This window comes from Lutra lutra, chromosome 4 (assembly GCF_902655055.1).
Source record: "Lutra lutra chromosome 4, mLutLut1.2, whole genome shotgun sequence".
Lineage (NCBI taxonomy): Eukaryota > Metazoa > Chordata > Mammalia > Carnivora > Mustelidae > Lutra > Lutra lutra.
Genome location: NC_062281.1, coordinates 156,794,652 through 156,818,217, shown reverse-complemented (window position 1 = coordinate 156,818,217; position 23,566 = coordinate 156,794,652). Strand labels below are relative to the sequence as shown.

At 35.6% G+C, this 23,566-nt stretch overlaps 1 protein-coding gene across 3 annotated transcripts in view; it reads left to right on the top strand.

Moving 5' to 3' along the window:
• Positions 1-23,566, top strand: part of C4H1orf185 (chromosome 4 C1orf185 homolog) — a 69,582-nt gene that overhangs the window by 15,690 nt on the left and 30,326 nt on the right. The window contains exon 1 of one of the 3 annotated variants that reach the window (XM_047728832.1): positions 8,312-8,330. The exons of 1 other annotated variant lie outside the window; for it this stretch is intronic. In XM_047728832.1, coding sequence (XP_047584788.1) covers positions 8,315-8,330 — 16 coding nt within the window. In that variant the 5' untranslated portion in view covers positions 8,312-8,314. One more of the 3 variants, XM_047728833.1, reaches the window with a different exon arrangement.

The following is a 23,566-nucleotide window of genomic DNA, read 5'->3' as shown; positions in this document are numbered from 1 at the left end:
TTTCTGTAAGGCACATCACAGCCTTCAGCACTTAGGAACACTAGACAGTGTTTTGCATTATGCTTCAGGGAGGGCTATTTTGAACAGTGAAATCACCGACAAAAAATACAAAAATGCAAAAACCATAGCACTACTTGGATCACAAAAAGGATAATTGTTGACAGTATGAGATCTACAATAAAAAGGCAGAATGTTGCTTTGTTTGACCTTAGCTAAAAACATGCACATCGACTAAAATTTTTCACCACTCTGCCCATTCACGTGCTTGTAAATAACTATAAAAGCACTATGAGTATTGATTTTGGGGTTACAAATAAGTTTCATTGAGTAAACGAATTCACCAATATGTAATCCACAAATAATGAGGATCAACCATAATTACTTTAGCAAAGTTTCAGATCCACCTCTCATTACAGAATTTAAATTGATTCTCAAAGAAAACAAAAGAATCTCCCAGAGACTCTATTTATTTTTAAATATGTAGTCTTTAATTTCATTTTCATTGTGTTCAAATTTTCCTTTTCCATTGCTTCTTTTAAAATATGATTTGTTTTTACTTTAAAAAACTGCTTAATGAAGAATAATTGAAATACATATTTATGATTCTTTAGACAAAGTTTTGACATACGTACACATGAAAATCACCACAATCAAGATAATGAGCATATTCATTACCCCCAAAAGTTTTTGTATACCCTTTTGTAATCCCTCCACATCTTTCACTGTCCCCCATCTCTTAGCAACCATTCATCTGCCTTCTGTCACTATAGATTAGTTTGCATTTTCTAGAGTTTTATATAAATGGGATCATATAGTATGTAGTCTCTCTCTTTTTTTTTTTTGCTTCTTTCATTCAGCAGAACTATTTTAAAATTTATCCCTGTTGTTGTGTGTATCAGTAGATTATTTCTCTTTATTGCTCAGAGTATTCCATTTTGTGAATATGCTACAATTTGTTTATCTGTTGGTAGACTCTTGGGTTGTTTCCAGTTTGTAATGGTTTTCTCTTGCTGATTAACAAATTACTACAATCTTAGCTGCTTAGAACAACACTCGTGTTAGTTTTTAGTTAGGTCTAGGTCTATAGCAGAAGTCTAGGTACAGAGTGGCCAGATTTCTCTGCTTATGATATTGTAAGGCTGAAATCAAGATGTCAGCTGGGCTGCTTTCCTTTTTGGTGGTTCTGGTGAAAAAAATCTGCTTCAAAAGTCATTCAGGTTGTTAACTGAATTCAATTCCTTCTAGTTGTAGGACTGAGGTCCTCAATTTCTTGCTGGCTGTCCTTTAAGGGCTGCTCTCAGCTGCTAGAGGCTACTCTCATTTCTTAGTACATGGCTCCCTCTAGAGAATTTGCCAGATACAAATGCCCCTGAAGCTTCAAATCTCTGACTTTCCCAGTCTCTGAACTGTAGGCCCGGATTTTTTTTTCATGTTTTTATTTAAATTTTAGTTAGTTAACATACACTGTGATATTGTTTTCAGAAGTAGAATTTAGTGATTCATCACTTAAATCTAACACCCAGTGCTCATCACAACAAGTACCCTTCTTAATACCCAGCACTCATTTATTCCCCCAACTCCCCAATGTCCCATCCGGCCACCCTCAGTTAGATTGCTCTCTATAATTAAAAGTCTATTTCCTGGTTTGCCTCCCTCTCTTTTCCCCCCCCTCCCTTATGTTCATCTGTTTTGTTTCTGAAATTCCACACACTTGTGAAATCATATAGTATTTGTCTTTCTCTGACTGATTTTGCTTAGTGTAATACACTCTGGCTTTATCCACGTCATTGCAAATGGCAACGTTTCATTCTTTTTAATGGCTGAGTAATATTCATCTATGTATGTGAATATTATATATAACCCACATCTGCTTTATCCATTCATCAGTCAGTGGACATTTGGGCTCTTTCCATAATTTGGCTTTTGCTGATAATACTGCTATAAACATCAGGGTGCCATCAAAAGAAATGAAATCTTGCCATTTGCAACGATGTGGATGGAACTAGAGGGTATTATGCTTAGCGAAATAAGTCAATTGGAGAAAGACAACTGTCATATGATCTCCCTGATATGAGGAAGTGGAGATGCAACATGGGGGGTTTGGAGGGTAGGAAAGGAATAAATGAAACAAGATGGGATTGGGAGGGAGACAAACCATAAGTGACTCTTTAATCTCACAAAACAAACTGAGGGTTGCTGGGGGGAGTGGGTTTGGGAGAGGGGGGTGGGGTTATGGACTTTGGGGAGGGTATGTGCTATGGTGAGTGCTGTGAAGTGTGTAAACCTGGAGATTCACAGACCTGTACCCCTGCGGATAAAAATACATTATAGGTTTATAAAAAAATTTTTTAAAATTTAATAAAAAAAAAACCATCAGGGTGCATGTGCCCCTGTGGATCAGTATTTTTTAGCCTTTGGGTAAATACCTAGTATTGCAATTGCTGGGTCATAAGGTAGTTCTAGAAGATTTTAATTTTAAAAAATTTTGCACTTTGAAAATGCTAATATAATTAAGATATGGTGTCATTTTAGTTTTGGGTGTAAAATGTAATGACTCAACAACTCTATATATTATTCAGTGCATGTCACAATAAATATACTATTAATCCCCTTCACCTATTTCAGCCATCCCTTACCAACCTCCCCTCTGGTAAATATCAGTTTGTTCTGTATGTTTAAGAGGCTGGGTATTTTTTTGTTTGTTTGTTTTTGTTCTGAGGGGTTTTTTTGGTCTCTCTTTTTTTTTTTTTTAAGTGGGCTCCACACCTAGCCCAGAGCTCAACACAAGGCCTACACCCACAACACTGAGATCAAGACCTAAACTGAATCAGGTGCTTAACCAAGAGTCAGATGCTTAACCACCTGAGCCACCCAGGCATGCCTGTTTATCTCTTCTTTTCTTTGTTCATTTGTTTTGTCTTTTATTTTTATTTATTTATTTAATATTTTTAAAATTTATTTATTTGACAGACAGAGATCACAAGTAGACAGAGAGGCAGGCAGAGAGAGAGGAAGGGAAGCAGGCTCCCTGCTGAGCAGAGAGCCCAATGTGGGGCTCGATCCCAGGACCACGGGATCACGACCCAAGCCAAAGGCAGAGGCTTTAACCCACTGAGCCACCCAGGTGCCCCCATTTGTTTTGTCTTTTAAATTCTACATATGAGTGAAATCATTTGGTATTTGTCTTTCTCTGATTGACTTATTTCACTTAACATTATGCCCTCTGGATCCATCCACTGTATTGCAAATGGCAAGATTTCATTCCTTTTTATGGCTGAGTACATTCCACTTTGCATGTGTCTTACAGCTTTTTTTTTTTAAATTTAGTATAATTGATGATGTTACTTTAGGTTCAGGTGTACAACTTCACTAAGTTTGACAAGTTTATACATTATACTATGTTCACGAGTATAGCTACCATCTGTTCCATCACATAGCTATTACAATATCATTGAGTATATTCCTTATGCTCTGATTTTTATTCCCGTGACTTACTCATTCCATAACTGGAGGCCCATATCTACCTTTCTCATTCATCCATTTTACCCAACTTCCCATCCCCTTCCCCTCTGATAATCATCAATTTATTCATTGTACTTATAGTTCTGATTTTGTGTTTTATTTATTCACTTTTTCAGATTCCATTTATGAATAGAATTATATGGTATATATCTTTCTCAGTCTGATTTAATTCATTTAGCATAATATCCTTTAGGTCCATCTGTGTTGTCTTAAATGGCATGATCTCATCCTTTATATGGCCGTGTAATATTCCATCATATATATACACCACATTTTATGTATTCATTTGTCTACTGATGGACATTTAGGTTGCTTCCATATCTTGGTTATTGTACGTCATACTGAAATAAACTTGGGGGTGCATCTCTCTTCTGTAATTAGCATTTTCATTTTCCGTGGGTAAATGCCCAAAGGTAGAATTGTGGGAATGTATGGTAATTCTATTTGTAATTTTTTGAGGAACCTCCATACTGTTTTCCACAGTGGTTTTACCAATTTACATTCCTACCAACAGTGCACCAGGGTTCCTTTATCTCCACATCCTTGCCAACATTTGTTGTTTCTTGTCTTCTTAATTTTAGCAATTCCAACAGGTGTCAGGTGGTATCTCATTGTAGTTTTGATATACATTTCCCTGATGATGAGTGATGTTGAGCATCCTTTCATGTGTCTTTTGGTATACCATATCTTCATCCATGCATCTATTGATGAACACTTGGGCTGCTTCCATAGTTTGGCTCCTGAAGCTAATGTTGCAGTAAACTTAGGGGTGTGTGTATCCCTCTTAATTAGTGTTTTTGTATCTGGGGGGTAAATACCCAGTAGTGCAAACACTGGATCAAAGTGTAATTCTATTTTTAACTTTTTGAGGAAACTCCATACTGTTTTCCACAGTGGCTACACTAGTTGTATTCCCACCAACAGTGCAAGAGGGTTCCTTTTTTTTCCACATCCTTGCCAGTTCTTGTTGTTTCTTGTGTTTTGTGTTTCACCATTCTGACAAATGAGGTGATATCTCCTTGTGGTTTTGATTTACATTTCCCTAATGATCAGTGGTATTAAGCATCTTTTCATGTGTCTGTTGCCCATTAGGATGTCATCTTTGGAGAAATGTCTGTTCATGTCTTCTGCCCATTTATAATTGAATTATTTGGTTTTAGGGTGTTGAGTTGTTATCAGTTCTTTCTATATTTTAGATACTAACCCTTTATCGATATGTTATTTGCAAATGATCTTCTCTCATTCTGTAGGTTGCCATTTAGTTTTGTTGATTATTTCCTTTGTTCTGCAGAAGCTTTATATTTTGAGGTAGTCTCAATAGCTTATTTTTGCTTTTATTTTTCTTGCCTCAGGAGACATATCTAGAAAAATATTTCTAGAGCCAATGTCAGAGAAATGCTGCCTCTCCTCTCTCCTAGAATTTTTATGGTTATAGGTCTCACTTATAGGTCTTTAATCTATTTTGAATTTATTTTTGTATATAATCAAAGAAAGTGGTCCAGCTTCATTCTTTTGCATGTGGCCGTCCAGTTTTCCCAACATCATTTGTTGAAGAGATTGTCTTTTTCTCATTGTATATTCATTCCTTATTTGTTGAAGGTTCATTGATCATATAATTATGAATTTATTTCTGGGTTTTCTCATCTGTTCTGTTGATCTATATGTCTATTTTTATGCTGTACCATACTATTAAAATCACTACAGCTTTGTAATATAATTGAAAGTCCAGAATTGTGATGCCTCATTTTGCTTTTTTTTTTTTGTTTTTCAAAATTGTTTTTGCCTTCAGGGTCTTCTGTGGCTCTGTACAAATTTTAGGACTCTTTGTTCTAACTCTGTGAAAAATGCTGTTGGTATTTTGATAACAATTGTATTAAATTTGTTCAAAGGGATATATGCACCCTGATATTCATAGTAGCATTATCTATAATAGCCAAATTATGGAAACAACCAAATGTCCATTGACTGATGAATGGATAAAGAAGAGGTAGTATATATGTATGTAGGTATGTATATACACATACATATATAAAAATATATAATGGAATATTATTCAGCCATAAAAAAGAAGGAAATCTTGTTATTTGTAATGACATGGATGGAGCTAGAGAGTATTTTACTAAGTGAAATAAGTCAGAGAAAGATAAGTATGGTATGATTCCACAAATATGTGGAATTTAAGAAACAAAACAAATGAGTGAAGGGAAAGAGAGAGACACACACACAAACTAAGAAACTGTTAACTGTGGAGAACAATGTGTTGGTTACCAGAATGGAAGTGGGTAGGCGGGGAGGGTTAAATAGATGATGGGGATTAAGGAGTTCACTTGTTGTGATGAGCACCAGGTGTTGTATGGATGTGTTGAATCACTATATTTTATGCCTGAAACTAATACTATAGTGAATGTTAACTAACTAGAATATAAATAAAAACTTTAAAAAAGAAATGATCCTATGTTTTTTGTCCTTTCTCTTATTGATGAGACATATTATATTGTTTTATCTATATTGAACCATCCTTGCATCCCCAGAGTAAATTCCACTTGATCTTGATCATCATAAATGATTTTTTAATGTATTGTTGGATTCAGTTTGCTAATATTTTGCTGAGATTTTTCATCGATGTTCATCAGAGATATTGACCTATAGTTCTTCTTTTTTGGTGATTTCTTTATCTGGTATTGGTATCAGGGTAATGCTGGCCTCATAGAAAGAATTTGGAAGTTTTCCTTCCATTTCTATTTTTTTGAATAGTTTGAGAAGAAATAGGTATTTGCTCTCTGTAAATGTTTGGTAGAATTTACCTGTGAAGCTGCTTAATCCTGGACCCTTAGTTTTGGGGAGTTTTTTTATTACTGATTCAATTTCATTGCTGGTAATAGAGCTATTCAAATTTTCTATTTCTTCCTACTTTAGTTTTGGCAGATTATATATTTCTAGGACATTATACATTTTGTCTGAGTTGTTCAGTTTTTTGGCAAATAGGTTTTCATAATACTCAGTTACAATTGTTTGTATTTCTGTGGTGTTCATTGTTATTTCTCCTCTTTTATTAGTGATTTTATTTGGGTCCTGTCTCTTTCTCCCTTTCGCAAGCTCTTTCTCTTTCTCTTTGGAAAGTCTGTCTAAAGGTTTATCAGTTTTGTTGATCTTTTCAAAGAACCAGTTCCTGTTTTCATTAGTCTGTTCTATTGTGGTTTTTTGTTTTTGTTTTTGTTTTGTTTTGTTTTTAGTTTCTATATCACTTATTTTTGCTCTAATATTATTATGTCTTTTCCTTTTGCTGGTTTTGGGTTTTGTTTGTTCTTTTTCTAGCTCCTTTAGACATAAGGTTAGATTTTTTATTTGAGATTTTTCTTTCCTCTTGAGGTATGCCTGTGTTGCTATTTACTTCCCTCTTAGAATTGTTTTTGCTGTATCCCAAGATTTGGGATTGTTGTGTTTTCATTTTCATTTGTTTCCCTCTAATCTTTAATTTCTTCTTTTAGTTTGTGGTTGACCCATTCATTGTTTAGTAACATGTTATTTAACCACCATGTATTTGTGGTCCTTCCACATTTTTTCATGGTTAATTTCTAGTTTCATAGCATAGTGGTCAGAAAAGATGCGTGGTATGACTTTGATATTTTTCAATTTTGAGACTTATCTTGTGGCCTAATATTTGATCTCTTCTGGAGAATGTTCTATGTGCACTTGAAAAGAATGTGTATTCTGCTGCTTTAGGATGGAATGTTCTGAATGTATCTATTAACTCCATTTGGTCCGGTGTGTCATTTAAAACCACTGTTTCCTTGTTTATTTTATGTTTGGGTGATCTGTCCATCAGTGTAAGTGGGGTGTTAAAATCCCCTACTATTATTGTATTATTATCAATTATTTTCTTTATTTTGCTATTACCTGTTTTGTGTATTTGGGTGCTCTCATATTGGATGCATAAATATTTATAATTGTTACATCTTCTTAATAGATTGTTCTGATATAGTGTCCTTCTTTTCTCTTGTTACAGTCTTTGTTTTAAAGTCTATTTTGTCCAGTGTAAGTATTGTTACTCTGGCTTTCTTTTGACATCCATTTGCATGAAGAATGTTTCTCTATATCCACACTTGCAGTCTTTAGGTGTCTTTAGTTCTGAAATAAGTCTCTCATAGGACGCCTATAGATGGGTCTTTTTTTTTTAATCCACTTTTTCACCCTATGTCTTTTGATTGGAGCAGTTAGTCCATTTACAGTCAAAGTAATTATTGATAGATATGTATTTAATTGTCATTTTTTATTGTTTTATGGTTGTTTCCATAGATTTTCTAGACGCTTTCTTCTCTCTTCCATGTGTTGTTGGCTTTCTATAGTGATATACTTGGATTCTTTTTTACTTTTTGCATATCTATTACAAGTTTTTTACCACCTAGATTGTTTTGTTTTCTATTTCATTGGTTTTCACTTTAGTTTTTAATATCCTTTTTCTTCTGTTTATTTTAGGCTTAATCTGCTCTACTTTAGTTTTTAAGGTTTTTCACACATTTTTCCCTAATATTGCAGGTTTTGGTGTAAAATTTCACCTAAGTTCTGGTTTAGTGGCATCCCACAAATCCTGATAATGTTGTATTTTCATTTTATTTGGGTTGAGTGTTCTATGAATGTTAATTAGATCCATGGCGACACACGGCTCCAAAGTTCCCTGGGGATGATTTCCATTCCAGTCATACCTAAAAGGAGAAAGAACATGGAGAAAGGTGCTTGAGAGGTTTTTATGACATCACTTCTATTCAAATTCTATTGGTTAGAACTCAGTCATATGGCTTCACCTAATGGTATGGGAAGCTGGGACATGGTAGTCTAGCTTTTTGCCGGGGAAGAAGAGGAAAATGTATTTGGAAAAACAACCAGCAATCTCTTTGTATTTTCTGGAAGAGCTTGTATAAGATAAGAAATACTTGAATCATGGGTATACAGTAGAAATTATAAAGTTATTGGGGCCTGCTCTTTTCTTTAGGGGAAATTTTGTAACTGCTGATTGTTTAATGGATACATGTTGATTTAGGTTTTCTATTCTTGAGTCATTTTTTGTAAGTTACTTTTTAGGTATATATAATTTTGTAACAGTTTTAAGATGTATTACCATAAATTTGTTTGAAGTATTTTCTTATTTTAAACTCTGCTGTAATTGTAATTATGTTCTTTCTTCATTTTAAATATTGTTTATTTATACTTCTTTTTTACTTGGTTTTTAATCTAACTAGAGCTTTATCCAATCTGGTTAGTCTTTACCAAGAATTTTCATTTTTATCCTATTAATTTCTGTTCATTATTTCTTTTCTCTACATTACTTGGGCTTATTTTGCTCGTCTTTTTCAACTTATAATTTGAATGCTAAGCTCATTATTTTTCAGCTTTCTTTTCTAATATATGCATTTAGGGCCATATATTCCCCTTGAATTTGGCTCCAGCATTGTTGCTACAAGTATTTGTACATATCATTATTGATTATTTCTATGTATTTTCAAATTTCCACTGATTTCTTCTTTAAGGCATGAGTAATTTACAGTGTGATTTTAAATTTCCACAGGTATAGGAGCTTTTCTTAGGGTATATATTAGGTTATTAATTTAAAAATTAATTTCATTATTTTCAGAGAATGTTATATATGTAATAATGATTCTATAAAACTTATACAGAGTCTTGCTTTGTGCCCTGGTATATGCACATTAAGTTTGAGATGTCTTCCTGGTTTTTTCCATGTTATTAATTCCTTGCAACATTATCTTATTTATTTATAATTATAGTTGTGTAAGATAGATAGTATGACTCCCATTTTTCAAATCAGAACATTAAAGTCCAGCCATCACAATAAGTAACTTTACTATATTCACAAACAGATCTAATTAGTCTTATAACCACTCTGAACAAATACCAAGTAAAAAAGTATGGTCAACTTTTCATACTGGTTGCATATGAGCCTTGCTTATATCTCATTATAGATTTTTAAACCTTTAGGGCAAGGATTCATTCTTATTTAAATGGCTTTTTATCCCTCACTTAATATCTGAAACAATATTCTATGCATATTTGGTGTTTAAAAGATTTTTGTTGATGGGGTGCCTGGTTGGCTCTGTCAGTTAATGGACCAACTCTTGGTTTTGGCTTGGGTCATGATCTCAGGGTTGTCAGATCAAGCCCCATATGGGGCTCCACACTCAGCACAGAGTCTGCTTGAGATTCTTCCTTCCCCTTCCTCTCCCTCCCCTTCTGCTCCTCCCCCACTCGCTCATGCTCTCTTTCAAATAAATACATAAAATCTTAAAAAAAAATTTTTTTGTTGAATTGGAGTAAACCTGAGATTGAAATCTGGCAAAATTCCAAAAGAGTATAATAAACAGGTAATTCATGAAGATTCAAAAAATAAAACAAAGACAAGAGAAAAGATGGTGGAGGACTAGGGGACCCTATTTCAACCAGTCCCCTGAATTGAGCTGGATATCTACCAGACCATTCCGAGCACCCACAAAATCAGCCTGAGATGTAAGAAGATATGGATCTCTACAAACAGAATATTTCTGACGATTGGTCTTGAAGTATGAAATGTGGAGCTGTGATTCTGTGGGCAGATATCAGAAGATAAACAGAATGGGGAGGGAGCCTCAGGGATCCTGTGCCACTGGAGTGCAAGAGCCTCCCATGTTAGGGACTGGCACAGACTAAGAGACTGGTAATGGTAGGGAAAGGACTTTAGGGCAGCCCCCCAGATTGAAACCTGGAGCTGCAGGGGCATACCTGTGAACTGGGGGCAGCTTGCAGTTTCAGAGCACAAAGGGCAGAGACATGCCTGAACTTGGAAGCAAGGCCTGGGAGTGCTGCTGTGGGGCACACGATCCAGGACTCGTGGTTTTTTAGCAACACAGAGAGAAATGGAGATAGTGTGGCCTAGAGTACTCAGTGGAGAGCAGTAATCTCTCTGTTCTGAGACAGAGGTTTGGATACAGTCACTTCTGCTCTCTCAGAGAACACAGAAAGCTGCCAAAGAACAAAAGCCCCCCAAAACCAGTTTTCACTGAGCCCATCCTCCCCTCACAGGGGGCAGGGCAACTCTGCCCAAACAGGGTTGTATGAGGTGCAGCAGGCCCCTCTCCCAAAGACACACTAGAAGAAGAAGAGACCAACAACCCTAAGGTCCCTATAAAACAGGTGCATCTTGCTTGGGTTGAGGCCAATAATTTGGACTCTGTACAGTCTCTGAACCACCACTCAAAAGAATGACTAAGAGGAAGAACCTCCAACAGAGGAAAGATTCAGAGATTGTGAGCCCTGCCACAGAACTAATGCTTATGGATATAAGGAAGATGACAGGAATAGACTTCCAGGTAACAGTTATGACAACAATAGCTAGGATGAAAAAGCCATTAATGGTATCATAGATTTTCTAAGGGCAGAAATGAGAGCTAATCTGGCAGAACTTAAAAATGCTATCAGTGAGATCCAATCTAATCTAGATACTTTAACAGCCAGGGTAAACAAGGCAGAAGAATGAATTAGTGATCTAGAAGACAAACTGATAGAAAAGAGGGAACAGGAGGAGGCCTGGAACAAATAGCTTAAAATCCATGAAAGCAGAGTTAGAGAAATAAATGACACCATGAAACATTTCAATGTCAGAATTATTGGGATCCCTGAGGGGGTGGAGAGAGAGAGAGGACTAGAAGATATATTTGAGCAAATTGTAGCCGAGAAATTCCTTAATCTGGGGAATGAAACAAGCATTTGTGTCCTAGAAGCAGAGAGGACTCCTCCCAAGATCAAGGAGAACAGACCAACAGCCTGGCATGTAATAGTAAAACTCGCAAATCTTAGAACCAAGGAAATCATTTTAAGGGCAGTTAAAGGGAAGAGATTCCTTACCTACAGAGGGAGGAACATCAGGATAGTGTCAGACCTGTCTCCAGAGACCTGGGAGGCCAGAAAGGACTGGCAAGATGTATTCAGGGTACTAAATGAGAAGAACATGCTTCCAAGAATACTTTACCCAGCAAGACTGTCATTCAGAATGGATGGAGAGATAAAGAGCTTCCAGGACAGACAGCAACTGAAAGAATATGTGACCACTAAGCTGGCCCTGAAAGAAATACTAAGGGGGGCTCTATAAAAGGAGAAATACCCCAAGAATGATATAGAACAGAAATTTACAGAGATAGTCTATAGAAACAAGGACTTCACAGGCAACATGATGACAATAAAATCATATCTTTCAATAATCACTCTCAACATGAACGACCTAAATGCCCCCACAAAACAGCACAGGGTTGCAGATTGGATAAAAAGACAGGACCCATCCATATGCTGTCTACAAGAGACTCGTTTTGAACCTAAAGATACATCCAGACTAAAAGTGAAGGGATAGAGAACTTTCATGCCAATGGACCTCAAAAGAAAGCTGGGGTAGCAATTCTCATATCAGACAAACAGAAAGACACTATATCATTCTTAAAGGGTTATCCAACAAGAAGATCTAACAGTTGTAAATATCTATGCTCCCAATATGGGAGCAGCCAACTACATAAGCCAACTGTTAACCAAAATGAAGAGACATATTGATAATAATACATTAATAGTGGGAGACCTCAACACTCCACTCTCAGCAATAGACAGATCATCTAAGCAGAAAATCAACAAACAAGAGCTTTGAATGACACACTGGACCAGATGGACCTCATAGATCTATACAGAACATTCCACCCTAAAACAACGGAATACTCATTCTTCTCAAGTGCACATGGAACTTTCTCTAGAATAGACTATATACTGGGTCACAAATCAGGTCTCAACCAGTACCAAAAGATTGAGATTTTCCCCTGCACATTCTCAGACCACAGTGCTTTGAAACTGAACTCAGTCATAAGAAAAAGTTTGGAAGAAATTCAAACAGTTGGAAATTAAAGACCATCCTGCTCAAAAATGTTTGGGTCAACCAGGAAATCAAAGAAGAACTTAAACAATTCATGAAAGTTAATGAGAATGAAAACACATAGGTCCAAAACTTATGTGATATAGCAAAGGCAGTCCTAAGGGGGAAATACACAGCCATCCAAACTTCACTCAAAAAAAAAAGAAAATTCCTGAATACACAAACTATCTTTATACCTTGAAGAACTGGAGAATGAACAACAAATTAAGCCTAACCCACATACAAGAAGAGAAATAGTTAAGATTAGAGCAGAGATCAATGAATATGATGAGAAATATAGTAGAACATACCAATGAAACTAGAAGCTGGTTCTTTGAAATAATTAGTAAGATCAATAAACCACTGGCCAGACTTACTCAAAAGAAAAGATAAAAGACCCAAAATAATAAAATTATTAGTGAAAGGAGAGAGATCATGACTAACACCAAGGATATAGAAACAGTTATCAGAAATTATTACCAATAACTACATGCCAATCAATTAAGCAACCTGGAAGAAATGGATGCATTCCTGGAAACCTATAAACTACCAAGACTGAAACAGGAAGAAATTGACAACCTGAATAGACTAATAACCAGTAATGAAATTAAAGTGGTGATCAAAAACCTCCCAAAAAACAAGAGTCCAGGAACCGATGGATTCCCTGGGAAATTCTACCCGATATTCAAAGAAGAATTAGTATGTATTCTCCTGAAGCTGTTTCAAAAAATAGAAACAGAAGGAAAACTTCCAGACTCATTCTATGAGGCCAGCATTACCTTGATCCCAAAACCAGGCAAAGACCCCATCAAAAAGGAGAATTATAGACCAATATCCCTGGTGGATTATGGATGCCAAAATTCTCAGCAAGATCCTAGCTAATAGGATCCAACAGTACATTAAACGGATTATTCAGCATGATCAAGTGGGATTTATCTCTAGGATGCAAGGGTGGTTCAGCATTCACAAATCAATCAATGTGATAGAACACATTAATGAGAGGAGGAAGAAGAACCTTATGGTCCTCCCAATTGATGCAAAAAAAGCATTTGACTAAATACAGCATCCTTTCCTGATTAAAACTCTTCAGACTATAGAGATAGAGGAATCATTCTTCAATTTCATAAGATCCATCTATGAAAAACTCAGCAAATAACATTCTCAATGAATGAAAAGCTGTGAGCCTTCCTATTGGAATCAGGAATACAATAAGGTTGACCACTCTCACCATTACTGTTCAACATAGTATTAGAAGTCCTAGCAACAGCAGTCAGACAACAAAAAGAAATAAAAGGTGTTCAAATTGGCAAAAAAGAAGTCAAACTCTCTCTCTTTGCAGATGACATGATACTTTATGTAAACCCAAAAGACTCCATCCCCAAATTACTAGAACTCATTCAGCAATTCAGTAATGTGGCAGGATACAAAATCGATCCACAGAAAACATTTGCTTTCTTAAACACTAACAATGTAACTGTAGAAAGAGAAATTAGAGAACTGATTCCATTTCAATAGCACTAAAAACCATAAGATACCTTGGAATAAACTTAACCAACAAGGTAAAGAATTCATACTCTAGGAGCTACAGACCACTCATTAATGAAATTGAAGAAAACACAAAAAGATGGAAAAATATTCCATGCTCATGCATTGGAAGAATAAACATTGTTAAAATGTCTGTGCTGCCCAGAGCAATCTATACTTCTAATGACATTCTGGTCAAAATACCAATGGCATTTTTCAAAGCGCTGGAACAAATTATCCTAAAATTTGTATGGAACCAGAAAAGACCTCCAAATCACAAGGAAATGTTGAAAAAGAAAAACAAAGCTGGGGCATCATGTTGCCAGATTTCAAGCTATATTACAAAGCTGTGATCACCAACACAGAATGGTACTGGCACAAAAATGGACACATAGACCAGTGGAACAAAATAGAGAGCCCACATATGGACTCTCAACTCTGTGGTCAAATAATCTTTGACAAAGCAGGAAAAAATATCCAATGGAAGAAAGACAGTCTCTTCAATAAATGGTGCTGGGAAAATGGGACATCTATATACAGAAGAATGAAACTTGACCATTCTCCTATACCATACACAAAGATAGACTCTAAATGGAGGAAAGACCTCAATGTGAGACAGGAATCCATCAAAATCCTAGAGGAGAACATAGGAAGTAACCTTTTTCGACATCAGTCACAGCAACTTCTTTCAAGACACCTCTCCAAAAACCAGGGAAACAAAAGTGAAAATGAACTTTTGGGACTTCATCAAGATAAAAAGCTCTGCACAGCAAAGGAAACAGTCTGTGGGGCAACCCACAGAATGGGAGAAGATAATTGCAAACAACGCTACAGACAAAGGGCTGCTATTCAAGATCTATAAAGAACTTCTGAAACTCACCACCCAAAAAAACAGATAATCAAGTCAGAAAATAGGCAGAAGACATGAGCAGACACTTCTCAAAAGAACACATACAAATGGCCAACAGACACATGAAAAAGTGTTCAACATCACTAGCTATCAGGGAAATTCAAATCAAAACTCACTGAGATATACCACCTTACACCAGTTAGAATGGCAAACATTGACAAGAAACAACAAATGTTGAAGAGGTTGTGGAGAAAGGAGAACCCTCTTACGTGTTGGTGAGAACCATGTTGATACAGCCACTTTGGAAAACACTGGGGAGTTTCCTCAAAAAATTAAAAATAGAGCTACCCTATGACTGAGCAATTGCACTATGGGGTGTTTACCCCAAAGATAAAGATGTAGTGAAAAGAAGGGCCATATGCACCCCAATGTTCATAGTAGCAATGTCCACAATAGCCAAACTGTGGAAAGAGCCAAGGTGCCCTTCAACAGATGAATGGATAAAGAAGGTATAGTCGATATATTCAATGGAATATTATTCAGCCATCAGAAAGGATGAATACCCAGCTTTTGCATCAACATGGATGGGACTGGAGGAGATTATGCTACGTGAAATAAGTCAAGCAGAGAAAGTCAATTATCATATGGTTTCACTTATTTGTGGAACATAAGGAATAGCATGGAGAACATTAGGAGAAGGAAGGGAAAAATGAAGGGGGGGTATTGGAGGGGGAGACAAACCATGAGACTGTGGACTCTGATAAACCAACTGAGGGTTTTAGAGGGAAAGGGGATGGGGGGGTGAGTTAGCCCAGTGATGGGTATTAAGGAGGGCACATATTGCATGGAGTACTGGGTGCTATACACAACAATGAATCATGGAACACTACATCAAAAACTAATGAGGTACTGTATGGTGACTAACATAACAAAAAGAAGAGGAAAAAATAAAACAGGACTTGTAGTTCTGGAACTATTGCAAAAAATAATCTGAAAACACTTCTGACACAAGTACCTAATAAATCTGGGGAAAGTTATAGAGATAGGTGTATATAGGTAGCATCCATATCTATCTATATCCTTTAAATATCTCTATATATCCATCTGTATATCCTTTAATGTATCTATCTAAATCTAGACAGATATATACATACATACATTTATATCACTATAAAGAATATATTTAGATATAGATACATATGTTAAAGGATAGATGGGCAAACAAAGAGGGACCTACAAAGGCAATAAATGTATAGATACATAAATGGAAAGAATACTAAGTGATTTTAGTTTACTGATGGAAAGGCAAAAGAGAGTGGCCAGTTTTGATTTTTGTGTTAATGAAGTTATTAATGGCCTTGGATAGATGTGAAGAAGTAGGAATTCTCATTGGTAGAGGGTAAAAAAAGATCAATTGTAAGCTGGAGGGTGCTGCCAGAAGAGAGTTTTATTAATTTTAAGATGGAAGAATCATAACCTGATTTAAGACTTACTGTTCTTGGAGTGCCTGATGGCTCAGACAATTAAACTGGCTATCTTCGGCTCAGGTCATGATCTCAGGGTCCTGGGATCGAACCCTGCATTGGGCTCCCTGCTCAGTGGGGAGCCTACTTCTCCCTCTGCTTCTGTCCCCTACTTGTGCTGTTTCTCTCACTCACTCTATCAAATGCATAAATAAAGTCTTTTAAAAAAGAAGACTTAATGTTCTTACCTAGCTATCTCTTACTTAGTCTGTAAGATTGAGCTCAGGTATTATCTCTAGGACTATACCTGCACTTGGTCAAACTCCTCTGTTGTCTTAGCACTGTCAAAAGGTTGTTATCATATCACTTAGAATATTGTAATGAATATATCCATTTAAGTGTCTTGTCTCCTGCAGATTATAAACTCTGTGATCATGTGTTATTTATCTTTCAATCACCAATTCTTGGCAAAGGTTTGGCAATAGAAAGTTCTCAGGCAATGTTTAACTAAACTATGGAGCTTTTCAAAATTTCTCCTTTTTATAAATCTTCTGTATCCACATTCTGTCCTTTTTTCTTTTTTTTTTTTTTTTTTTTTTTTTTTTTTTTTTTTTTTTTTAAAGATTTTATTTTTATTTATTTGTCAGAGAGAGCGAGGGAGAGAGAGCGAGCACAGGCAGACAGAATGGCAGGCAGAGGCAGAGGGAGAAGCAGGTTCCCTGACGAGCAAGGAGCCCGATGCGGGACTCGATCCCAGGACACTGGGATCATGACCTGAGCCGAAGGCAGCTGCCCAACCAACTGAGCCACCCAGGCGTCCCTGTCCTTTTTTCTTCCATAATAACACATATATACTTTTTAATTGCATTTATCCCTTTTCACATGTATGACCTTCCTACATACATACTTATATTATAAACAACATAGTTATTTGTTCATTTTTATAATACTAGCATTTAGCATAGTGCCTATCATTCATTTATTGAATATTCAATCATTTCTCAAGTAACCAGTCATTATTCTAAACTCTAAGAATATAATAATGAAAAAGATTTATCTTCTGGTAGAGGAAGACAGAACAGACAATAAACCAGGAAAGAAAATTATTTATAATAATAATTATTAAAGACAAAGAAGGTGATATGATAGAGTAACTGCTGAAAATGAGGAGTCATTAATTAATTTATTTATGATTTAGTTATTTTTAGAGTGAGAGCATGCACATGCACATGCACATACATGAGTGGGAGGGGAGGGGCAGATGGAGAGGGAGAGAAGAATCCTCAGACAGATTCCCTGCTGAGTGCAGAGCCCAAAGCAAGGCTCAATTCCAGCACCCTGAGATCATGACCAGAGCCAAAATCAAGAGCCTGCTACTCAACCAACTGAGCCACCCAGGCACCCCAATAGAGCCCTTACTTTAGACAGGATTAAGAGCATTATCAAAAAAGTAAAAATACTACTTTTTTATATGTATTGACTAAAACTTTAAAGTGAGAAGGGGATCTTAATGATTACAGAGTCCAACCTTTTCATTTTACAGATTGATTTAGAGAGAATGTGTGACTTGTTGAAGGTATTAATGAATTTGAAATTTGTCTTTCTCTTGGTAAAGTGTTTTGGAAACTTTGAGATTCTTTATACCTGATTGGGATTTCCCTGAGATGTAAATGACCTGTTTAAACCAGGGACTATGACGGTGTACTAATCACACCTATTTTCTTCCCTAATGGAGATTTGGTAAAAAAGAGAAAAGAAAGAAAAAAATAAAAGATAGAGCAGGGCAGAGATCTTCAGGGGCGACAGGTAAGTGGGCTATAATCACAGTGATACCAATAAAGTTCTGCAAGGAAACTTGTAGCACCTAAGTAAAGGTGTCAGGAATTACATAAGAAACTCTAAAAAAATTTTTTTTGTTATTTTTCTAAGATATTCATGGTAGAAAATACACACACAAAGTCTAGAATGGAAAATTGTAACTATAGGCCCTTACTCCAGGGATAATCACTGTTAATAATCTTCCTTATACAAATGTTTCTCCTCTTTCTTTCTTTCTTTACGAAATTGAAATTATATTATTTTTATATATTTTTTTAATATTTGAGAAAACCAGAAAGGTGAAAAGAAATAGGAAAAGGACAAAGGATAATAAACACTCATGTAATCTACTAAATACATATTTTTGGTCATATAAGCTTCAGATCTTTAATTTTTTAAAGAAATAAAACATTACAGATAGAGTCTATGTTCTATCCTTAGTCCCATTCCCTTCATTCTCTCTCCAGACACAACAAATATCATGAATTTAATGTATTTTAATGCTTCTATTACAGTAATTTTTTAAAAAATATTATTATTTTGTGTTTTTTTTAATGTGCATACATGGAATCAATATATAATTGGAGTAATTGAATACAGATTTAGGGGAATTTCTTTTTGCACTGAACATTATGTTTTTCAGTTCTGTTCATGCTGATGCATACATATCTCGCTTATTCATAAGTCTTAAGTGTTAACCTTGATGAATTTTCACTGAACACACCTTTGTGACCAGCCCCTAGCTCAAGAAACTGAACATTACCAGCATTCTTGAACTCCCCAAATACCCGTGTTTGAATTTTAGGTTGGCCTTCTTTTGCCCAACATTATTTTGAAATAGTTGTAATCTATTCTTTCCCATTTATAGAATATTTTTTTCTTAAGTCAATTTTTAAAAATTCATTCATTCAACTATTGATGGGCACTTGTATAGTTTCTAATTTGTGGCTTTCTTAAATAGTGATGCTATAAACATTCTAGTACATACTTTTCTGAATGCATTTCATTTTGGTATATGTCTAAAAATTGTTGGGTCATGGCTATGCATCTGTTCAGCTTTAATATAGAGCCACAGTTTTCCAAAGTATTGTACAAAACTCCATTTGCTCCGATAGTAAGAGTTCAGGTTACTCTGCCTCCTTGGCAACAATTGACATTTTCTGTCTTTTTCATCTTAGGCATCATCTAGAGTCATTGTTATCTCGTGGTTTAATTAGAACTTTCCTAATAGTTAATGAAGTTTTCATACATTTATTGACCATTTAGATATTCTTTTTTATGATATCCTTAAATATTTAGCATCCTTACTTGATTTTTTTCTAACAAATCTAAAGGTAATCTAAAGGTAATCTGAAGGTCTCTATTTTCCACCCAATCTAGATAAGGAAGGACCTTAGCAATAACTATTGTTCCCTCCCGTAGTAGTTCTGTGCCTTCAAACAAGTCTCTTAACCTTATTTTGCTTCAGCTGTTTCTACATCTGTAAAATGAGGAAATAATAGTACTTAACTCAGAGTTGTTGTGAGAATTAAATGAGTTTAAATATTTAATACACTGAACAGTGCCTGGTAGGGAGTATTTACTATATGAATGTTAGTTATTATTATTGTTGTTGTTGTTGTTGGCAAAAGGATAGACAATATATATCAAGGGGACAGAACAGAGATTCAAGAAACAAACTGACACAAATATAGCTACTTAATTTTTGACAAGGGTGCAAAAGCAACTCAGTGAAGAAAGGATAGTTTTTTCAGCAAATGGTGTTGAATATACTGGATATACACTGGATATACATACCCAAAGGAGAAAAGAAAAGGAACTTGACCCATGCATTATACCTTATGTAAAAATTAATTCAAAATGAATCATAAATTAAATGTAAAACATAAAACTATAACTCCTTTATAGGAAAACATAGGAGAAAAATCTCTGTGGCCTGGGTTTGGCAAAGATTTCTTAGATAATACCATAGCACAATCCGTACAAGGAAAAACTTAATAAATTAGACATTACCAAAATTTAAAAGATTTGCTCTGTGAAAGACACCCATAAGAGAACTGAAAAGACAAGCCATACACTTGGAGAAAATATTTCCAAATCACATATCTGACCAAGGACTTGAGGAATTCTAAAATATCAACAAAGATTTAAACAAATCACTGAAGAAGACATGTGGATGACAAATAAGCACATACAAAGATGCTCGACATCATTATTCATTAAGGATATGCAAATTAAAACCACAGTGAGATACCACTGTACATCTACTAGAATGACCGAAATAAAACTAACAATACCAAGTGGTGGCAATGATACAGAGCAAGTGAAACTGTCATATAATGCTAGTGGGAAAGCAAGATGGTACAATTTGGAAGGCAGCTTGGCAGTTTCTTACACATTTAAATAGATGTTTGCTACATGACCCTACTGAAATAAAAATATATGTTCAAACAAACTTTTATGCAAAAGTATAGTAGCTTGGGCACCTGGGTGGCTCAGTTGGTTAAGCAACTGCCTTCGGCTCAGGTCATGATCCTGGAGTCCCAGGATCAAGTCCCACATCAGGTCCTCTGCTCATCAGGGAGCTGGCTTCTCCCTCTGCCCTTCGCCCCTTTCATGCTCTCTCTCTCTCTCTCTCTCTCAAATAAATAAAATCTTAAAAAAAAAAAAGTATAATAGCTTTAATCTAACAACCCCAAACTGGAAACAACCAAATGTCTCAGCTGGGGAATAAACAAAACTATGGTACATCCGTAAAGTGGAATGTTACTCAGGAATAAAAAGAAACTGTTGATACATGCAGCAGTGTAGGTGAATGTCAGAAGCATTATGCTAAGTGAAAAAAGCCAGACTCAAAAGGCCACATGCTGTATGATTCCATTTATATGAAATTCTGGAAAAGGCCAAAAGTATAAGGATGGAGAATAGGGATGGAAAATAAACAGTGGTTGCTAGCTATCAGTGCTTGGCTGCTAAGAGGCAGTATGAGGAAATTTTGGAAGGTGATGAAGTGTCACGTAAGTTGGTTATGGTGCTGTGACATATTTTTGTATTTGTCAAAACTTAAAGAACAGCACACACACAAGTAAATGAATATTACTATATAAATTAAAAATTTTTTTAAAGTAAAATCCTTCTTAGGTTAATTCCCTGAATATTACTTCTCTACTACTCCTGTATTTTTTCTTTTAGGACCCCTATTACTTTTATATTATGTACTCTTAATCTTTTCCAATCTTATATTTCCTTATATTTTTCATTCCTTTATGTAATTAGGTGAGTTTCTCAGTATTATATTTCATTTCATTAATTGTGTTCAAAAAAGAATTTATCTTAAAATTTTTGAATTTTTCATTTTCCAAGGTTCCTTCTTGGTTTTCTGTTAGTGGTTCAGGAACCCCCTCCCTCAGAGATTTTGTTAATGTAGAGTCATTCACAGTGCCAAAGGATGATTTGGTCTAGGTCTTGTCTCGGAGATTTTCTCTGCTTCTTCTAACTAATTCTTGCTTCCAGATCTCAGTGCTTATTACGCCTGTGGTTTTAGCCTATACTTATTACTCTGTGTTGCTTTTATTTATTTATTTTGTCTATAGAAATCTTTATCTTTTTTTTTAAAGATTTTATTTATTTATTTGACAGAGAGATCACAAGCAGGCAGAGAGGCAGGCAGAGAGAGAGGAGGAAGCAGGCTCCCTGCTGAGCAGAGAGCCCGATGTGGGGTTCGATCCCAGGACCCTGAGATCATGACCTGAGCCGAAGGCAACGGCTTAACCCACTGAGCCACTCAGGCGCCCCATTTATTCGAGAAATTTATCTTTTTTTTAAAGATTTTATTTATTCATTTGACAGAGATCACAAGTAGGCAGAGAGGCAGGCAGAAAGAGAGGGGAAGCAGGCTCCCCACTGAGCAGAAAGCCCAATGCGGGGCTCGATCTCAGGACCCCGGGACCACGACCTGAGCCGAATGCAGAAGCTTTAACCCACTGAGCCACCCAGGCACCCCAGGAATCTTTATCTTTTTTCCCATAGTTTTATTTATTTAATCTCTACACACTATGTGGGGCTCAAACTCATGACCCCAAGATCAAGAGTCACATGTTCTTCCAACTGAGCTGGCTAGGGGCCCCTAGAAATCTTTTTTATCTTATATTTGAGTATGACAATGTCTTTTTAATATTTAAAAAATATGAATTTTACCTATCTTGCTTTTATCAATGACAAAGCATTTCATTATATTTCTTTTTTTTTTCATTATATTTCTGATACAATGATATTTCATTATAACACTCTGCCAGTGATTCTCAAGTGGGACAGTTTTGCCCCCCAGAATACATTTGCCTGGAGACGTCTTTCGTACAATGCATAGGACAATCCCTACAACAAATTATCTGATCCAAAAGATCAATAGTATTGATGTTGAGAAACCCTGCACTAAATAAAGAATATGGTATTTTTCATATGTAACATCATCATAAGTTATTTAATTGCCTTCCTTATATGCACTTAGAAGGTTTTTTCTTTGTATTATAAGTGTCACTTCGATAAATAGCCTTCTATAACATTTTGGTGCCATTAATTCCCAAATGTACACATTTTCTGAACCCTTTGAGAGGCATTATCTTGGAAGCTGGAAATTACTTAGGAAACAACAAAAACATGGGAACAACAAAGTCTTTATAATGTCAAATGTTTAGTGGAACTTATAATATGTTCACGCATAAACATATTCCATTAGTTTTAATTTTTTTATTAACATATAATGTATTATTTGCTTTAGGGGTACAGGTCTATGGTTCATCAGTCTTACAAAATTCACAGCACTCACCATAGCACACACCTTCCCCAATGTCCATAACCCAACCACCTTATCCCCCTCTCCCTTATCCCCCAGCAACCCTCAGTTTATTTCCTGAGATTAAGAGTCTCTTATGGTTTGTCTCCCTCCCCGGTCCCATATTGTTTCATTTTATTTAAATTCCAGTTAGTTAACTACAGTGTAATATTAGTTTCAGGTGTACAATTTAGCGATTCAACATTTCTATGCAACACCCAGCACTCATCACAAGTACATCCTTAATTCCCATCACCTATTTAAACCATCCTCCCATCTGGTCATCATCAGTTTGTTCTCTATAGTTTTATGCCTTTAAACTCTTTTTTCCCAGGTACTATGCAGTTGACCCTTGAACAATATGTGTTTGAATTGTGCAGGTCCACTTATATGTAGATGATTTTCAACATAGTACAGGACTATTGATGTATTTTCTCCTCCTTATAATTTTCTTAATAACATTTTCTTTTCTCTAGTTTATTTATTGTAAGACTATAGTATGAAATACATAGAACATACAAAATATGTGTTAATCAACTGTTTATGTTATTGGTAAGGCTTCTGGTTAACAGTAGGCTGTTGTTTATATATGTATATACATAAGTAGTTAGGTGTTGGCAGAGTCA